At 40.4% G+C, this 12556-nt stretch overlaps 1 protein-coding gene across 1 annotated transcript in view; it reads right to left on the reverse strand.

Annotated features, from left to right (window-relative positions):
- The window catches only part of dhx29 (DEAH (Asp-Glu-Ala-His) box polypeptide 29), a 123184-nt gene that overhangs the window by 69317 nt on the left and 41311 nt on the right, over positions 1 to 12556 (reverse strand). The window contains exons 11-13 of the mRNA XM_043688629.1: positions 7011 to 7595; positions 3312 to 3455; positions 2107 to 2283 (exon numbers count right to left, since the gene is read on the reverse strand). Coding sequence (XP_043544564.1) covers positions 2107 to 2283; positions 3312 to 3455; positions 7011 to 7595 — 906 coding nt within the window. The remainder of the gene's footprint in view (positions 1 to 2106; positions 2284 to 3311; positions 3456 to 7010; positions 7596 to 12556) is intronic.

The following is a 12556-nucleotide window of genomic DNA, read 5'->3' on the forward strand; positions in this document are numbered from 1 at the left end:
CATTTTGGGAAAGCAAATCTTAGCAGGACTTATACACTTAATGATAAGGTCCTAAGGAGTGTTGCTGAACAAAGAGACCTTGGAATGCATGTTCATAGCTCCTTGAAAGTGGAGTCACAGGTCGATAGGATAGCGAAGGCGGCGTTTGGAATGCTTTCCTTTATTGGTCAGAGTATTGAGTACAGGAGTTGGGATGTCATGTTGCGACTGTACAGGCCATTGGTAAGGCCACTGTTGGAATATTGCGTGCAATCCTATCGGAAAGATGGTGTGAAACTTGAAAGGGTTCAGAAAAGACTTACCAGGATGCTGCCAGGGTTGGAGGATCTGAGCCACAGGGAGAGGCTGAACAGGCTGGGGCTGTTTTCCCTGGAGCGTCGGAGGCTGAGGAGTGACCTTATAGAGGTTTACAAAATTATGAGGGGCATGGATAGGATAAATAGGCAAAGTCTTTTCCCTGGGGTTGGGGAGTCCAGAAGTAGTGGGCATAGGTTTAGGGTAAGAGGGGAAAGATATAAAAGAGACCTAAGGGGCAACGTTTTCACGTAGAGGGTGGTAAGTGTATGGAATGAGCTGCCAGATGATGTGGTGGAGGCTGGTACAATTGCAAATTTAAGAGGCATTTGGATGGGTATATGAATAGGAAGGGTTTGGAGGGATATGGACCGGGTGGTGGTTGGTGGACTAGATTGGGTTGGGATATCTGGTCGGCATGGATGGGTTGGACCGAAGGGTCTGTTTCCATGCTGTACATCTCTATGAATCTACCAATAAAAGCTAGCACACTATATATCTTCTTAACAACCCTATCAACCTGGATGGCAACTTTCAGGGATCTAAGTGAATGGACACAGAGATCTTTCTGATCATCTACACTACCTAGAATCTTACCATGAGCCCAATACTCTTTACTCCTGTTGCTCCTTCCAAAGAAAATCACCTCAAACTTTTCCAATTAAACTCCACATGCTACCTCTCAGCCCAGCTCTGCAGCTCATCTATGTCCCTCTGTAACCGATAATATCCTTCAGTACGATCCACATTTTCACTGACATTAGTGGCTTCTGCAAAGTTACCAATCCTTCTATGTTTCATCCAGGTCATTTATAAAAATGACAAACAGTAGTGGCCCCAAAATAGATCCTTGCAGTACAATACCAGTAACTGAACTGCAAAGTATCTCCCAAATCCTGTAAGAGGAGCATACAACTGCCCTAGCTTCCATCCCCTCTGCTCTAAATTTACGTAATTAGTAGTATCAACATACAGAGGGATCTAGGCATACTGGTTCACAGTTTCCTGAAAGTGACCAAGACGACATATGGCATGTCTGCCTTCATCAGCTGGGATATAGAGTATAAAAATGGCATGTCATGTTGCAGCTGTATAGAAATTTATTTCGGTCACATCTGGAATATTGTGTACAGTTCTGATTGCCACACCACCAGAAGAATGTGGAGGCTTTGGAGAGGTTACAGAAATGGTTTAGGAGAATGTTGCCTGGTTTAGAGGTTATTAGCTAAGAGGAGAAATTGGACAAACTTGCTTTGTTTTTACTTGAGTGTCAAAGAATGAGATAGGGAAAAGTTTACAAAATTGAGAGGCATGGATAGAATAGATAGTCGGAATCTTTTTCCCAGGGTAGAAATGTCAATTACTTGGGGACATAGCTGAAAGGAGATGTGAGAGTCTTTTTCTTTTTACACAGAGGGTGATACACTGCTGGCTAAGTGGTGGAGACAGATGTTTAAGAGACATCTTGACACTTATAATCAGCCTAGAATACAGGATACGGACTGAAATTAGGCAAATAGGCAAAGGCTTTGGTGGGCCAAAAGGTCTGTTTGTGCCGTACTGTTCAGGGTTTATCAAGTGAAAAATTTTACACAATACAAGGCATGTGTTAGAATACATTTTTTGTAAAATTACTCTGAAGAAATACCTTTCACTGTCTGCTTTAAGACTTTGTTGAAGAATTAAATTAAGTACTTGCCCACATGCATTAATGAATTTGAAAATCTGATCATCTTCGTCACGTTGGAGACCAATATTGTAAAAGTGTTCAGTAAAAAACTAAAATATTGGCTTTTCACTTCTTGCCCTCACCTCAACTGGATAGATTCTCCCAGGGATATTGATAACAGGACAATGTCCAAAGTACCGAGCAAACTTATCACTGTCCACAGTTGCACTCATCAAAATTAGGTTTAGATTTGAACGTTTTTGCATTAACTCCTTCAGTATGATCAACAGAAAATCTGATTGTACACTCCTCTCGTGAACCTGTAACAAATATAATGGAATAATCAAGAAATGGGTTTAAAAAATGGGTTAAGGCAATAATTTTCATTTCAGACTTGTGATGTATACTTTAACTACAATGTTTTGCAACATTGGACAACCAAATATCAATGGGTCAAAAGGGAACTCCTGCTTATTGTTAATTAATCTCCCATAGCTATGAAATCAAAGCAAAAACCTTATTTGGAAAAGTTAATAAGTTGGGCAAGTTGAGGTCTATAACGATTTAAGTGGTAAGAAGCATCATATGCTGCATTACTGCACCAGACCCTTAGCTGTATGCTTGAGATTTCAGGATTCCGTAAACTATACTGAAATGGATCCAATCATTACAGCGTGGCATATGTTTCTCAGGAGAAGGTGAGGAGATCAAAGTAGAAGCGTGTGACACTGGAAAATCACAGCAGGTCAGGCAGCATCAGAGGAGCAGGGAAGTTAATGTTTTCAGCATAAGTTCATCAGGAATGTGGAGGGGCTGAGAGATAAATAGGGGGTGGGGTGGGGCTGAGGGGAAGGCAACTTGGATGGCGATAGGTAGATGCAGGTGGGGCGTGGGGGAGGGTTGATGCTTTTAGGTCAGAATGGAGGGTGGAGCGGATATGTGTGAAGGAAGTTGGACAGGTGGGACATTTCAGAGGGTGGTGCTGAGTTGGAGGGTTGGATCTGGGATGAGTTAGGGGGAGTGGAGATGAGGAAACTGGTGAAATTGACATTGATATTGTATGGTTGGAGGATCCCGAGGTGGAAGATGAGGCATTCTTCCTCCAGGAGTCAAATGGCTAGGATTTGACAGTGGAGTAGGCCCAGGACTTCCATGTACTTGGCGAAGTGGGAGGGAGAGTTGAAGTGGTCGGCCACAGGGTGGTGGGGTTGTTTGGTGCACGCGTCCCAGAGAGGTTTTCTGAAATGTTCTGCGAGTTGGCGTCCTGTCTCCCCAGTGTGGAGGGACCACATCGAGACTAACAGATGCAGTAATGAGGTGTTTGGATGTCAGTAAAGTGAGGTCTTACCTCATCAACAATTACATGAGACACAGTGGTGAGAAACGCATCGTGTTGCAGTTTCCGCAGAAGAACACCAGTAGTGCAGTACAAAAGCTTAGTCAATTCTCCAACTTTTGATTCCAATCTGATTTGATAACCACAAAGAGAGTTCTGCAAATAGAGACATTAACCCAAATTACAAAAGTATGTTGCTCAGTAAGAATATGGTACTCAATATATGAGTGAATTGAAGCACAACTCTAACCCAGAAATTATAATATGGTTTGTATGCTAACAACAAATTCACTTCCTCTTAAGATGTTTAACAAGTCAACTATCACTGCTCTTAGTCAATTAATCGTCTTATGCAGGAAACAATCAATTATCTGGAATTTCAAAGCAGACCATACTACGCTTGGTTTTTAGTATTTCAGCTCCATCTTATCAATGTAATTAGAATCAAAGAGTAATTAATTCTCGAATTCCATCTAACCTACATCATCGATGTATTGAAAAATCATAGAAAAGGTAAACCAAGATCTCAAATACCTACATAAAAGGAAAATACTGTGTTTTATTTTCAAATACCCAGTATATCCAAAGTGCTCAAAAAACTCAGCAAGTCTCACAGCATATGCAGAGAAATAGAGTTAACACGTTGAGTTCAATTATTCTTCTTCAAAAACAAAGGGCGCTGGAAAAATGATGGTTTTTATGCTGTTGACAAAGGTGGAGTAAAACAGACAGTAAGCTTGCTCAGAGCAAAAGGCAAAGGAAGCACGAAAGGTAATTGAGGTTCTTTTTACGCAGAGCTTTTATTTCATTCATCAGATGGATGAGTCAGCACTAATACTCAGCCCTAGTTGCTGTTGGTAAAGTGGTGGTGAGCTGACTCCTTGAACCACTGTAATCTATCTGATGTAGGTATACCCAACATGTCATTAGAGGGAGAATTCTAAAATTTTGAACCAATGGTGTTGAAGGAATGAGATGTATTTCCAATTCAGAATAGTGTGTGGCTTGGAGGGGAATTTGCAGGTGGTGGTGTTACCATGTATCTGCTGAGTTTGTCCTTCTAGTTTGCAGTGGTCATGGTTTTGAAGGTGCTACCTAAGAAGGTTTGCATCTTGAAAATGTAGATCACTGGTACTATGGAACATTTGTGTTAGAGAGTGCGAACAATTGTGGATATAGTGCTTATCCAGTGAGCTTTGTCCTGGATGGTATTGAACTTCGAGTGTTGTTGGAACTGCACTCATTCAGGCAACTGGGCCTTGTACTTGTGGACAAGCTTTGGGGAGTCAGGTGAGTTACTCATTGCAGGATTCCTAACCTGTGACCTGCTTTCATTGTCACAGTATTTAAGTGATGAGTCCATTTCAGTTTCTGGTCAATGGTAACCCCAGGATTTTAATGGGTCGGTGGGGGGGAGGGTGGATTCAGTGATAGAAATGCCACTGAATGTCCAAGATCAATGGTTGGATTGTCACTCGTCAGCAATGGTCAATTCCTGAGCTGAAAAATGTGTTGCTGGAAAAGCGCAGCAGGTCAGGCAGCATCCAAGGAGCAGGAGAATCAACATTTCGGGCATAAGCCCTCCTTCAGGAATGAGAAGGGTGTGCCAAGCATTTTTCAGTTATGATCTCCAGCATCTGCAGTCCTCACTTTCTCCTAATGGTCAATTCCTGGTACTTTTCTGACATGAACATGACTTGCCATTTATCAGCCCGAACCTTGATACTGTCGAGGTCATGCTGCAATTGTACATGAACTGCTTCAGTACCGAACAACTAGGGGGACAGCAGGTTCTAGAGCACACATTTTTAGTTACATTGTCATTGCAGCATCAATGTCTCCACAGTATCTTGATATCATATGGAGTAAAGCAAAATGGTTGAAGACTCAGATCTGTGATGCTGGCAACCTCCGGAGGAGGTAGATATAAATCATCTTTTCAGCACTTTGGCTGAAGACCACTGCGCAAGCCTCAGCCTTATTTTTCACCCTAATATGCTGGACTCCTACATTATTGAGGATTGAGAAGTTTGTGGAGCTTCCTCCTCCATAGAGTTGTTTCATTGTCCACCACCATTCACAGCAGAATATGGCAGGAGTGAAGAGCACCAATCTAATCTATTTACTGTGAAATCACTAAGCTCTGTCCAACTATTCTGCTTGGCACACAAATAATCATGTTTTGTACCTTCACTAGTATGACATTTAACTTTTCGGTATACCTATTGCTGTTTCTGGTGTACCCTCCTGCACCAGGGTTGATATCAATGATAGGATGGGGGATAAGTCATAACAGGAGGTTGCAAATTGGAGTGCAATTCTGCTGAAGACTCAAAGTGCCTCCTCATGGCCAGTTGATATATCAAGTTGATAGATCTGCTTAAAGTCTATTATATGCAGCTTAGGTGACAGTGCTACACAACACAATGTGAAGAGGGACTTAGTGTCCATCAGACTGTGTGATGGTCACCCTTACCAATACTGTCATTGACAGATGCATCTGTGGCGGGCAGATTGGAGAGGATGAGGTAAAGTATGTTTTTGCTCTTATGGTTTCCTCACTATCAACCATTGAGAAAAATCTAGCAGGTATGTCCTTTAAGAACTAACAATTCAGTCAATAGTTGTGCTGCTGAGTCACTCTTGGTGGTGGACATTAAAGTCTGTACAAGAAGAGGAGTATTGATTCATCAGTCAAGAGGGTTAACGCTTGGGCATGAGCAGAAAAGTTTCTTGCCTATGTTTAACCTAATAGAACGAGGCTTCATGGTGTCTCCTATAAATGGTGATGACCCCTGAGGAACTCCCTCACAATTACATACAACTGTGCTGTCACCTCTGCTAGGTCTGTTCTTTTAGTCGAACTGCACATGCCAAGGGATGATGATAGTACTGTCTGGGACACTGTGTGGAATGTATGATTACAAGAGCATGACCGTCAGGCCATTGCTTGACTAGTCCATGAGACAATTCTCCCAATTTTGACACGAGCCTCTCAGATGTTGATATGGAAGACTCATCAAGGCTGAGTTTGTCATTGCCATATCTGGTACCATGGTCAATGCCATATAACCTCCAATAGAATTCCCACATTACTCCTATTCCAACGGCTCCAAGACACTAGATTTCCTACTTTATGTTGGACATATCTTTTGCCCTCAATTACCTTAAGTTGAGGACGCATAAAGTTAATTTGGACAAGAATAGCGTTTCTTATATAAACAGATTATTAAAGCTAATAATAATATGAAGGACAAAATCCAAGAGAAAGGTCACTAGCTGATAACACAAGCTGCTTACTTTATGTTCCATTTTTCACTTCATTTTAGCCTCTTTTGATTTCAGCAATATTCACCATCAATGCTTTTTTGAACTCGTCACCTTGTTCCTTCTGAATTCCAAGTACACTCCCTGACACATCCCTATGCTAAAGTAAAAACCAGTGACAGTCTCCTGTATCAACTCACTCTTTGCCAGCAACGACTGTCAAACTCTATTTCTTTCAGCCTTCCTAGCTCCCATCACCTTCACTTGTCATCAATTATTTCTGCTTCATCTGTACCATTTTAATTTTGTTGGTGCAAACACCATGCAATTTTGCCCTCATTTCTTTCAAATGGAGTGAAAAAACGCATTGCCCACTCAGGTAAGGGCTAGGAACTGGTTTCTTCCAAAAAGCCCAATTCATCTCAGAAATAGGCTATATCTTACTTTTCCTCCAGGACCTTCTTCACAACCAAGTTCCTCACAAACACGTGTTGCCAGACTCACTGCTGAAATTCTTCGAGGTTGGGTACAAATAATATTGCATTGTGTAGTCTCACTTGACAGTAAATCATCCAAAAGGAACTGAGGTATTTGTGTGCTCTTCCCACTGCCTGTTTCACCTGCAACCACCACCACTCGATGCCTTCTGAGAGTTTCAACAATTTGCTTTCTGTGTTGAAAGACAGGTAACAGTTGCCTCTCTTTCAAAAGTTTCTGAAACTTGACTGAACTTTGCAAGTTTTTTAAAATAATCTTTGCAGTGTTCAAATTATCATCCCTCTCCTTAGCAATACATAAACTTCTGAAGTCATCCTCAGTTATCAAATTCTCCCAGGAATCTTCTAGATCTTCTGTTGTTGATGAAATGCAAGTGGATGGTTTCTGCTTTAGTGTATTTAACAATTTGGTAATGAATTGGTCTCGTGGTTTATTCTTTTCCATCTGTCTCGTTTCAGTTTTCTTCTTCTCAGCTTCACTCCATTCAATCCACACCTCACGATATGTAGGTGGGAGTAACTGATGTACAGCCTGAAATTTTAAAAGAAAGGTGCTAAAACTTGATATACAGAACTTTGAAGTTGTCATTCTGGCAAGTTAAAAATATAGCAATTCCACATATATCCAAAAACAAGACTTTCTCCAAAAATGAATTGACAATTCTTGCTTACAACAGGCTTGTTATTTTGTTATTCCATTAATCATGCAGATTATGATACACAAGGCATTGTTGAAACCATATTTGGAATAGTCTTCAGTTTTGGTCTCCTTATTTAGGAAAGGATATAAGTACCCTAGAGATTGTTAAAAAGAAATTTACTAGATTGTGGCTGTTTGTTTTGCCTGCTGAGCTAGTGAGTTGTCATGCAAATAAATTGTCCCCATGCTGGGTAACATCAGTGGAGTTCTATGAAGCGTTCTTGTTCTACTCCGCTTGATATTTATATGATCCAGTCTGTTAAGGTGGGTGATGTCATTTCCGGCTTTTCTCTGCAGTGGTTTGTATATGAGGTCTATTTCTACATGCCTGTTCCACATACCAACAGGGGAGATAGACCTCATGTCACAGTTAGAAAACAGGATTATTTATACACTGGAAAAAACTCAAACAGGTTGAACAGATAACCAAGTCAGATTACGTCAGAATGAAACCAGAAGGCTCCAACATGCCCCACTTTTACAGACTCCCCAAGGTGCATAAACCAGATAACCCTCTCAGGCCTACGGTTTCCCTACCAGGCATACCAACACACAAAATGGCCAAGGAACTACAATGGAGACTTACACAACTCGTCGACAGATCAAGCCACACCATCTACTCAGCCCAGGAATTCCTTAACCTCAAAACATTAGAATCGACGACAATTAAACTATGGTTTCATTTCATGAAACTGCACTGTTCACTTCCATTGACATACCACCAGCCAAAGAAACAGTCACAGCACTACCGCAAGAACCAGAAACACTGAACTGTAACAACACCATCAGCAAGGATAACATGCTCAAACTACTAGACTTATGCCATACCACTCACTTCTTCTTTAACAGCCAAGTATACCAATGGCATATCCATAGAATCACCCATCAGGACTCATACTGGAAGCAGTCGTGCAAAGACTGGAATGCATAGCCCTTCCCCTGATCCAAACCAAACTATAGATCCGCTACGTGGATGACACATTTGTCATCATCAAATACACAAAGTTACAGGAAACATACCATCTCATCAACAACGTATTCACCAGCATCAAATTCAGAGAAGAGGAGAACAACAATCAACTTCAATTCCTAGACCAAAAGAGAAAATGCTGGAAAATTTCAGCAGGTCTGGCAGCAGCTGTAAGGAGAGAAAAGAGCTGAAATTTCGACTCTAACTGACCCTTTGTCAAAGATGAGCTTTGATAAAGGGTTAGTTAGACTCGAAACGTCAGGTCTTTTCTCTCCTTATAGATGCTGCCAGACCTGCTGAGATTTTCCAGCATTTTCTCTTCAATTGCTAGACGCTGTGGAACGAGTGACCAACGGTGAATTCCTAATCAAAGCATATAGGATGGCAACTAACACGAATCATATCTTAATTACAACAGCAATCACCCCAACGGCCACAAACAGAGCTGTGTCAAGACACTACTTAAAATGAGCTATAATGCGCTGCAACACACAATTATGCAAAAATGAGGAAGAACACCTACCTCACAAACAATGTATACCCCAACAGCTTCATCTGCATATTGGACAGACAACTACAAGAGGACACTGTCTGCCATAATACAACAGTCACCCTATCCTATATTAAGAACACATCCAAAATGACAACCAGTCTCCTACAATCACTCAGAATCATGGTAGCACTCTAACCCACAGCCACACCAAGCCTACTAGTCACAAGGACAACAGGCTTCATACCTACAACATGCAGGACCAACATAATATACAAAATCCCATGTAATGACTGTCATAAACACTACTTCGGACAGACAAGAAGAAAACTAGCAATCCAGATACATGAACACCAACCAGCAGCAAAACGGCACAACCCCAATGCTCCCTCATCCCAATACATGCAGACAAGGAGGACCATCTATTTGACTGGGACCATCCTAGGACAAGCTAACCCGAGGCATGCTCAGGAGGACTGGTTTTCAACCCGGAATGCCATCAATAAGCATGTAGAAATAGACTTCATGTACAAACGCTGCAGAGAATAACTGGAAATGACACCACCCACCTTAACAGACCGGGATCATATAAATATCCAGCAGAGTAAAACAACAATGCAAGTCGCACTGATGATGTTATCTAACATGGTAACAATGTTTACATGACAACCCATCAGCTCAGTGAGCAAAACAACAACCACATCCACAACCTGCAAAGCTACAAATCTTCACAAAGACCTTACTAGATTGATACCTGAAATTAGCATTTCAGTCTTGAGGAAATATTAAATAGGCTGAGCTTATTTTCAATGGATCTTAAAAGGACAAGGGATCATTTGCTTGAAGTTTAGAAGATTCTGAATGTTCATAGTGGACATAATGGTCAAGGTTTTGATGAAGTGGACTTGAAAAGGGTGTTAACTCTTGTTAGTGATTCCAGAAATAGGGGACACTTTTTAGAAACTCGAAAAGAATAAAGTTTCTTTCCCCTCAAAGTGTTGTGCAACTTTGGATTTCGCTACCTGAGAAGGTGGAGGAGGTACGGTCATTGAAAATCTTTAAGTTATTGTTAATCTTTTTGTTAGGATAGGAAATCAAAAGTTATAGAATACCTAAGAATGTGAAACTTGAAAATTGAAAATAGATCAGCCATGATCTTATCGAATGACAGAACACACATGAAGGGCCAAATGGCCAACTTTTGCTCCAAGTTTGTATGTTTGTATATTTCCATCAAACCATCTCTCACTGTTCTAAATGGCAATGGAAATAAGCCAAGCATGTCTAACCTTTCTTTGTGAGACAAAGCTGTCTATTGCTAGTCTAAATCTTCTTTGATCTGCTTCCAAACCATTTACATCCTTCCTGATAAATCTTGACCAATACTGTGTAAGTAATCTAGATGCATCTCTCTCATGTCCTGTATGCACGAAGCATATTCTCCCTACTTTTCTAATAAATACCACTCATAATAAATGATAATACTCTATTAGCTTTCCTAATTAATCTCTAGCATCTGCATGCTAAACTTACTTGATTCATGCACTAGGACATCCAGAGCCATCTCAGACCGATCATTTACATAACATATGAGTCGCAAAAAATTAGTATGCAGGTACAGCATGCAATCAAGAAGATGAAGGATGCTATGTATCAATTATATAGGGCACTGGTGAAACCAGAGCTTAATACACATTATTTAAGTGTGATCATTCTATGGGTTTAAGAAGTGTATTTTGTCTTTGGTTTTTTAAGTGAAGTTTTGAGCCATCGATGATGAGCTGTCTCTTCCAAACCAATAAAGTGAACACCATGTGAAACTTTGGGATTTTAAAAAAATTGTAACAATAGAAGCAGCATGAACGGGTAGTCAGGCTCCCACAGAGTTTCAGTTTAGCTTTCAGCAGTTGTTGGGGCTTTGAAGCTGGTTGTGGAAGAAGCTTAAACATCTCCCTCTCTTTCTGCTACAGCTAAAAGCTTGGATTGTCACACAGCAGAGAGAGAGAATCTGTTTTACTGATTTTGCCTTTGCCAAGAGTGTGTTTATGGCATACACTGGAACTGTTGCTGTTTAGTAGTTAATAATCTATTATTCTGTTATGTTTTCCAATAGAGTTGAAGTTGTAGCAATTCTTCTTTCATTTTGTCATATTTTAACTGTAGGGGGTAAAAGTAAAGGATGCTTTGCTTAATGTCGAGCAGTGTAACTAATCAAATTACATCTGGAACACAACACTTTTCACTTGTCTTTAAATTAGAGATAAGTTAGAGTCTAGGCCAGCTCCTTGATATATCCGAAGTCAGTTTGGTCTGGTCCATAACACAAGGATGAACGCAAATGCACTGAAGGCTGTTCAGAGGAGGCTTACTAAATTAGTGGTTTCTGTTATGAAGATGGGTTACGTATGCTGCGACTGGTTATACTGGAGTTCAGAACAATGTCAGTCCAGTTAATTGAAAAATATAAGATGCTGAGTGGATGACTAACATTTTAAATAGAGTAGAGTAGCTACAAAGACAGTGAGTGCAGGTAATAATTCAAGAATCCTTAGATTTTGGAGAAGTTCAAGAGGATAAAAAACTGCTAATGTAACATCATTATTTAAAAAAGGAAGGAGGTATATACCGGATAACTTATAGGACAGTTAACTTAACATTTGCTGTTGGGGAAATGTTAGAACCTATTATGAAGGATGTAACAGCAAAGCATCTAAAAATACTTACTACAATCAAGCAAAGTCAACATGGTTTCATGAAAGGATAAACAAGCATGACAAATTTATTACAGTTCTGTGAGGAACTAACAAGCAGGATACATAAAGGGGAACCAATAGATGCAAGATATTTGCATTTACAAAAACATTCAACAAATTACGGCACATAGGACTGCATATTAAGATAAGAACCCATGGAGGCGGTAGGTTATCATAATCAGAGGATTGATCAACTTTTCAAAGACACAGTGTTGAGATGAAGGGGGCATTTTTATGATGACAGCCTATAATTTGTTGAATGCTTCAGGGTTGGGGTCATAATTGTTCATATTAATAACTCAGATGTGAAAAGTGAGTGTAACCAGGTTTGTGGATGACACAAGAATATACAGGGCAGCAAGTCTTGAGGATGATAGAAGGATTCTAGAGAGGGAGACAGACAGGTAAACAGCATGGGCAAAATTTAGCAGATGGAATATGTGAGAAAATGGGAGGTAATGCACTTTTGTAGGAATAGAAGAGCTGAATATTATTTAAATTGGAAAAGACTGCAGAAGTCACACCATAGAGAAATTTGGGGGCACAAGTTAATGAATCATGATGTCACCAACCCAGGAAA

The sequence above is a fragment of the Chiloscyllium plagiosum genome, chromosome 1 (genome assembly GCF_004010195.1).
Source record: "Chiloscyllium plagiosum isolate BGI_BamShark_2017 chromosome 1, ASM401019v2, whole genome shotgun sequence".
In the NCBI taxonomy this organism is placed as follows: domain Eukaryota; kingdom Metazoa; phylum Chordata; class Chondrichthyes; order Orectolobiformes; family Hemiscylliidae; genus Chiloscyllium; species Chiloscyllium plagiosum.